General features: G+C 35.9%; 1 protein-coding gene across 2 annotated transcripts in view; it reads right to left on the bottom strand.

Moving 5' to 3' along the window:
* Nucleotides 1-750: 750 nt before the first annotated feature.
* pacs1 (phosphofurin acidic cluster sorting protein 1) overlaps nucleotides 751-7,811 on the bottom strand; it is a 73,181-nt gene continuing 66,120 nt past the window's right edge. For both annotated transcript variants that reach the window (XM_028474416.1, XM_028474417.1), the window contains one exon: nucleotides 751-6,152. In XM_028474416.1, coding sequence (XP_028330217.1) covers nucleotides 6,026-6,152 — 127 coding nt within the window. In that variant the 3' untranslated portion in view covers nucleotides 751-6,025. The remainder of the gene's footprint in view (nucleotides 6,153-7,811) is intronic.

The following is a 7,811-nucleotide window of genomic DNA, read 5'->3' as shown; positions in this document are numbered from 1 at the left end:
ACACGTAAAACAAAAATACACAATGTGACCCAAAAACACACAAATTGACTACAAATTAAGAGCATGCAAAATGTCAAGAAAAGTACAAAAAACCCCCACAAAAAACAGTGGCAAAAATACACAACGAATCGACAAAAAATACACAAAATGACTCAAAACTCCTGCAAAACAACGCAAATTCACAAAACTACGAAATATGACCTAAAAACACACACAACATGACTCCAAATTAAAAGCATTCAAAATAACAAGAAAAATACACAAATTGACTCCATAAACATAACAACCAGACAAATGTACAAAATGACAACAGAAAAACATAAAATAAAATAAAAATATACAAAATGACAACAAAAAACATAAAATGAGAGAAAAATATACAAAATAAATACAAAAAAATAAATAAAAATAAATAAATAAAAAGAGTGACTCCAAATTAAAAACACAAAATGACAGGAAAAATACATAAATTGACAAAAAAAATATGAAATAACAAAAATACATGGAAAGACACAGTAAATGACAGCAGAAATACACAAAACAGAAAGAAACGCATACAAACCATTTTTTTTTAAAAAAATTCACAAAAACCCAATATTTGACATTCTTTTAAAGGTCAGAGAATCTAAAAGAATGGAATTCTTACCAAATGAGAATGACAACAAAAAATGAGACGGGGCAACAAATCAAAGTTCATCTTTATTTTCCTTCTTTTGTTTTGTTTTGTTTTTTTTTTTTAGAAAACTAATGAAACAGTGAACACTTTTCATTCCACATCTGCTTCGTCGACAAATGTCATCATGAAAAAAGCAGAACTACAAAACAATTGTCCAAATGATAAAAACAGAATACTACTATAGAATACAATAGAACAAGTATACGGTTCTGTCCCGTACGTATATACAGGTGTCAGTCCTTTTCTCATCATCAGTTCCGATATAGGCAGAAGGCGTATAAGAAGTATAAGCTGAAGAGACCATGGCGTGTGCAAAAATAACTCTCCACGAGTTCCCCCCAACTGACGGCAGATTTACAAGCTGTGGAACGACGAAGAGTCTCCTAAAGTCTAACCACCACGAGGTTCACCACACGGGTACAGCTTAGAGAACACAGCAACAAGGTCATGACCTTTACACACACGCACGCACACACACAACGACACAAATACGATTCAGAAGGTTTACGGTTCACGTGACGTCCATTGTTTGGTTATAATTTCTACCATCATGATGGTTCCACCTTATTCCTGGAGGCGCGACTGTTGATATGATTGTGCGCACGACTTCCTGTGTGGGTGAGAACGGAGGCACCAGAGATAAGAAACTAATTAAACCGGTAGTTACACGCATTTTTTTTTTTTTTTTTTAAAAAGTGCTAGTTTAGTTTATAATGTAAAAGCATATTTTCAAAATAAGACAGTTTAAACACTGCTTTCTACAGCTAGGTTATTTTGTAAACATACAAAATTTAAGATGTGTTGCCAGATTGGGCAGGTTAGAGGTTGGGATTATGTGCGCTCACTAGTATCTTGAATACCCACAGCTCTTATTGTGAAAGGATAAAAGTTGGTTTTCTGACCTTAAACTAATTAATGTTGACTTATATCAATTAGATTTGACAAAGTTAATCAAATCAAACATGATTAACTAAGTTCATCTGATCAAATTGATTAACCTATAAGTTAATTTATATTAACTTAAAATGTACAAGTTGACAATATTAACTCATAATTTATAAGGAAACTTACATAAATGTATAATTTATAAGTTAACTGTAATTCTTATAATTCATAAGCTAACTTAACAATCAACATTTGAGTTAACTTATATTAAATTAAGTTAAATATATTAACTAATAATTTATAAGTTAAATATATTAACTAATAATTTACAAGTTAACTATATTGAGTTATACGTTATGTTTAATTACATCATTAGATTTGGTTAATTTTCAATCAACAAAGTTAATCAAGTCTAATTTATCTAAATCAACGAGTTTTCATATTCTTTTTTTTAAGTAAAGTCAGAAAACAAACTTTTATCCTTTCACAATAAGAGTTGTGGGTAGACAAGACGCTAGTGAGTGCACAGCATAATTCCAACCTCTAACCTGCCCAATCTGTTAACACAGCTCGAATATTGTACATTTACAAAATAACTTAGCAGTAGAAAGCATTTCGTGTTTAAATGATCTTATTTTGAAAACTTGTTGAATTTTTTAAAATACAATAAAAATTTAAAAAAAAAAGAAAAGTAAAGTCAACTTTTTATTCTTTACGTGTACTTGACTTTGTCGACAATAGTAAAACAACAATGGTTGTATTTAATCTAGTGATGACAGGATTAACCAACCCACTCGTGGTCAGGTAGTAGCGGCGCCAGGAATAAGGCTTCACATGATGGTTTTAAAGTTTTTTTTTTTTTTTACCATTACTATTTTTTTTAAAACAGACATTTTTTCACTACTATGATATTTGGACAAACTAGCAGCCGAACATGTTCCAACTTTGTTTTTTTAGGAGTAATAGAAATGAACAATAACACAGGTTTTTTTTTAGTCTTTCGTGTAGGATTTGGATCAAATGAAGCAGCCTCGACATTAAACATTCAGAGATGAATTATTTTGCGTAGTGTGAGGCCACGGCTCAGTTGAAGCCCTTTGAGAGGGAGACGTTGCATGGTTTACACATTTAAACACCTGAAAAATGCCTTTACTCAGCTCTGCAGATTGAGTTTGGTACATTCCGTCTGCTTTGAGCCGTAATCCAGCTTTAAACCAAACTTAAGGTCAACATTTTTAACAATAGGGTGACATCACAGACACAGATTTAACACGGAAAACACACACACACACACACACACACACACACACACACAACAGTAACGGGAAAATTTACTATTGGATACTTTGATACTGAACGGAGTTACAAAAGGCTGTCCTCAATGTGAACACGCACACACTTAACGTAGCACATACACACACTGACTGTACGTAGAGGTTACTGCACGCTCACCAACATTCTCACAACAGCAGTTTGCTACACAAGTGAGTGAAGCTCTACTCGTACTCAACTTTGGTTAACTAGTGCACAAGTACACTTTACTAGTGAAAAAAAAGTCTCACTAGTACTACCAGCAAGGCAAAATGTTGACCAGTATGACTCGTAAACATTATATGATAATAAGGGGGCGGGAAAAAGCAAATTCAGGCTTGCTATTGGTGTTCAAAGATATTTCAACCAATCAGGAGGCTGGATTTGGTTATAACTCCTCCTACTTCATTTGCATTAGATCTACTCGTACTACAAGTGAATCTCTTGGCTTTACTAGTACTATTACTAGACTAAACAGTCTACTTGTACGACAAGATATTATTTGAGTGTACTAGTAGTTCTCCTACTAGTTTTACTAGTAAAGATTTTTGGCTCACTAGTACACGAGTAGAACTTACTAGAAAAGCTAAATATTTCCCTAGTAGACAATTTTGTGCTAGTAATACTTGTAAAGCTTTGAGATAAAACGAGTAACACATGCCTTGTCTGGTGTGCAACTAGACCATACTAGTAAAGAAACATTTAGTTTACTAGTACTTCCAGTACACTCAAAATCTGACTCGTAGCACTAGTAGACTAAAAACAGTCTACTAGTACTACTAGTGAGATTTTAAGTGTACTAGTAGTACGAGTAAATAAAAGTTAGTTCAACAAGTTAAGGTTTTTGGTGCACTAGTGTGTGAGTAGTTCCTCTACTAGTCGACAACTTTGTGTTACTAGTAGTACTAGTAGACTAAAACAGTCTTTGAGTACTACTAGATAGACTTTCAGTGAATTATTAATACTAGCAGACTGTTTTAGTTTAACTAGTAAAAGTTTTTGGCTCACTACTGCACGAGTAGACCTTACTAGAAAAGCGTGATCGTCTACTTGACGACATTTTTGTCTTCCTAGTAGTACTAGTAAACCTTTGATATTTGAACATATTTCAAGTACTACTCGTACTATTAGTAACACTAGTGTGCAGGTAAACCATACTAGTAAAGCAATATTTTTGTTTACAAGTACCACCAGTGCACTCAAAATATCACTAGTAGTACTAGTAGACTAAAAACAGTTTTTAGTCTACGAGTACTACTAGTGATATTTTGAGTGTACTGGTAGTACTAGTAAACAAAGTTTAGTTTGACAAGTTAAGGTTTTTGGTGTACTAGTGAGTGAGTAGATCCTCTACTACCGTAGTAGACTGAAAATAGGTTGCTAGTAAAATATCAGAGCTCTACTAGTATTACTAGTAACACAAAAATGTCTACTGGTATATGATTGTACTTTACTGGTAAGTTCTACCCGTGCACGAGTGAGCCAAAAACCTTTACTAGTGAAACAACAACTAGTATGACTAGTACTGTCAAAAACTCAATAGTAGTACTAGTAGATTTTATTCAACGAGTTACGACTAGGGAGATTTTGAGTGTATTAGTTGTAGTACTAGTAAACAACATTTAGTTCTACAAGTTAAGGTCTTTGGGTCACTAGTGCACAAGTAAACCTAACTAGTGAAGTAAAATCCTCTATTTTGTGTCTAGTACTACTGGTAACAAAAATGTCTACAAGTAGACCATTGTGCTTGTAAGGTCTACTCGTGCAACAACTTCTTGCTCACTAGTATGACTAGTACGTTCAAAATCCCACTAATAGTAACTAGTAGACTCTTTTTAGTCTATTAGTAGTACTAGTGAGATTTTGAATGGACTAGTAAACACATTTGTGTACTACTAGTAGACGACTGTGATTTAATAGTAAGTTCTACTCGTGCACTAGTGAGCCAAAAACCTTTACCAGTGAAACACAAGTTTTCCTAACTAGTATGACTAGTACTCTCAAAATCCCACAAGTAGTACTAGTAGACTGTTTTTAATCTACTATTAGTACTAGTAAAGCCAAAATACTCACTAGTAGTACTAGTAGAGTTAATGCAATTGAAGTAGGAGGAGTTAGAAACAAATCAAGACTCCTGATTGGTTGGAATAGTTGTGAAAGCCAAACTACTTTTTCTCGCCTCCTCATTAGCATAAAAAGGCTTACTAGTAGAACTAGAGACACTTTTTACTTCACTAGTAAAGTTTACTGGTACACTAGTTCACTAAAACTGAGCACATGCACTCCAGGTTCTCGTACGAGTAGAGTTTAACTAGGGTTGATTTCACGTGAGGGATTGGTGAAAACCAATGGTGTCAAAGATGCAGATATTTTAACTTTCTATTCAAACGTGTGTGTTTGTGTTTGGTGTGTGTGTTGCACTGTGTGTACGTCTGCTTTGTGGTGTTTTTAATGCATAGCAAACAAAACAAAAACAAAAAAAACCCTGAAAGTCGAGTTGTTTTTCCTTCATCACGCTTCACTCTGCTCAGTTCGTGTCGTTTGGCGTTTAAACGTGTAAATGTGTGCGTTTTATTTGTCGCAGATTAAAAAAACATGTGAAGCTAATCAATGTCAGCCCCGAAAAACACACAACAATCTGGACCCCTCCAGATCCTGTGTTTTCATTGGCTTACGCCGAGCCCGTTGCTGCCCTATTGCTTTTTTATTTGTATTTTTCTGGCACATTAGCGGTGTGTGTGTGTGTGTGTGTGTGTGTGTGTGTGTGTGTTAGTCGAGGGTCATGGGACCAGGTGAGGGACTTGGAAACGGGCGAGTTGCGTCATAAAAATGATTAAATTGTGCTGTGATCCCCATGTAAACACACATATACCGAGTACATTCACGTGCAAACGCACACACACACATGCACGCACGCGCACTCACACACACACACACACACACACACACACACACACACACACACACACACACACACACACACACACACACACACGGGGGAGTTAAAGTGACATAGCCGCTCCTCCTCCTCCTTATTATCATCAGTCAAAATAAGCGAAGCCAACGTGAAACTAAAGGATGTGGGCTGTTGGCGCGTTGCTTAGGAACCAAAGAGGTAACCATGGGGTGGGTGGGGGTGGGGGTGGGGGGCGATCAAACCCCTACGAGGGCGGTTTGCTGTAGCCGAAAAGTCCAACGGGCAGATATTTGACGTGCGTGGGCCACTGGGCGGCCAACTGGAAGAACTTCACATCGTTCCACTCCACACCATCTATGGCCACTAGAGGGAGACACAGAGAGAAAATATGTGAATATAGTGAAAAAATATAACTTTAAGCTCTGAAAGGTAAAATTTACAAAACAGAATATAATTTCAACTTATCATTTTACCTATCATTAATATTTTTTGCTCAAACGTGTAATTTTGTTGTTGTTTTTTTGTTGTTTTGTGTGTTTGTTTTTGTGGGCTTTTCTTCCATTTTTCTACATTCTTTGTCCGTTTGTGTATTTTTTAGTTGTTATTAGCGTCCGCGTGCATTAAAACAAAAAAAAATTCGATGAACCGCACGACCAACAGGTTTTACCGATATGCATGAAATTCGCCACATGTATTTTTGACCCCAAGATGAGCAGAAAGTTACATTATGACCCTGCCCAAAACCAAACAGGAAGTCAGCCACCTTGGGTCAAAGGTCAAAAATGGCGTTTTAACCCTTGAAACGCACTTGCTCAAACTAGTCTGAGGTTAGTCTTCCTCCGATTTGCTTCAAACTCGGCCAGAACACTTAGGACCCACTGAAGATTAATAATCTTCAAAATAATTTGCGTATCTCAAATGGTTTGGTTGTGGTGCCGCCGCAAAGTTGCAATGCTAATTTTTGTTAGCACGTAAAATTTTCAAAACCCCATAACTCTGGCACACAAATTTTGCTCAGCTTCAAATTTCACACAAATGACATTTGCCCAAGCCTATTCATGAATGCCGTGAAACATTTCCCATCATGCCTTGCATTTTCGACTGGCGCCTTTTACAGTCATGTTCACTGTTAGCAACTATATCACGCCATAATAGAAAAATGCATATAACTCTAATATACAAAGTACAAACTGCCCCATATTTGATACACATGTTGACTGTCCAGCCCTTAACAAGACTCAATGTGAAAATTACCCATCATGCCTTGCGTTCTCAGATGACGCTAACAGCTCTAGTAGCTATTACATGTTGTGTTGACCTCAAAATAATGTTTGATGAACCCAGACCGATAGAGAACAAACAAGCTATGATCAGTGGGAGGGGCTTATAATGTCACCGGAAAAACCTTTGCCATTTCCTCTTCATCACATTCTAAATGCTGTATCTTGGCTATTATTTGCATCAAATTAACAGAGTGATTTTTAACTGGTTTTCCCTTTATACCGGGTTTTTAACTAGGTAATACTACTGTGTAAACAGGCCTTCTAACTGGTTTCACTGGTTTTTCCTGTTCTACTGCATTGTCATTGCTATTGCTAGGCTAATGCTAGGTTTTTGCTAGGTCAATGCTATTGCTAGGTTAATGCTACATTAATGTTAATGCTAAGTTCATGCTAGTGATATGCTATTGCTAGCTAATGTCAATGCTAGGTAAATGCTATTGCTAGGTTAAAGGTAATGCTAGGTTAATGCTAATGTTAGCCCAATGCTAATGATAGGTTAATGCTAATGCTAGGCTCATGTTATTGCTAGGTTAATGCTATTGCTAGGTTATTGCTAATGCTAGGTTAATGCTACTGCTAGGTTAATTCTAATGCTAGGCTAATGCTAATCTTAATCTTAAACATTTGAAATGCAATATTTCAGCTGTTTTCCCTCCAATTTGCATCGAATTTGCTCAGGCCAAACCCAAATCCCTAACATTGGGGATTTAATTTTGTATGTTTTTATGTATTTTTTGTT

This window comes from Gouania willdenowi, chromosome 18 (genome assembly GCF_900634775.1).
Source record: "Gouania willdenowi chromosome 18, fGouWil2.1, whole genome shotgun sequence".
Classification (NCBI taxonomy): Eukaryota; Metazoa; Chordata; class Actinopteri; order Blenniiformes; family Gobiesocidae; genus Gouania; species Gouania willdenowi.
Note: the sequence above shows the minus strand (reverse complement) of the source record. Positions and strands in the feature narration are given on the sequence as shown.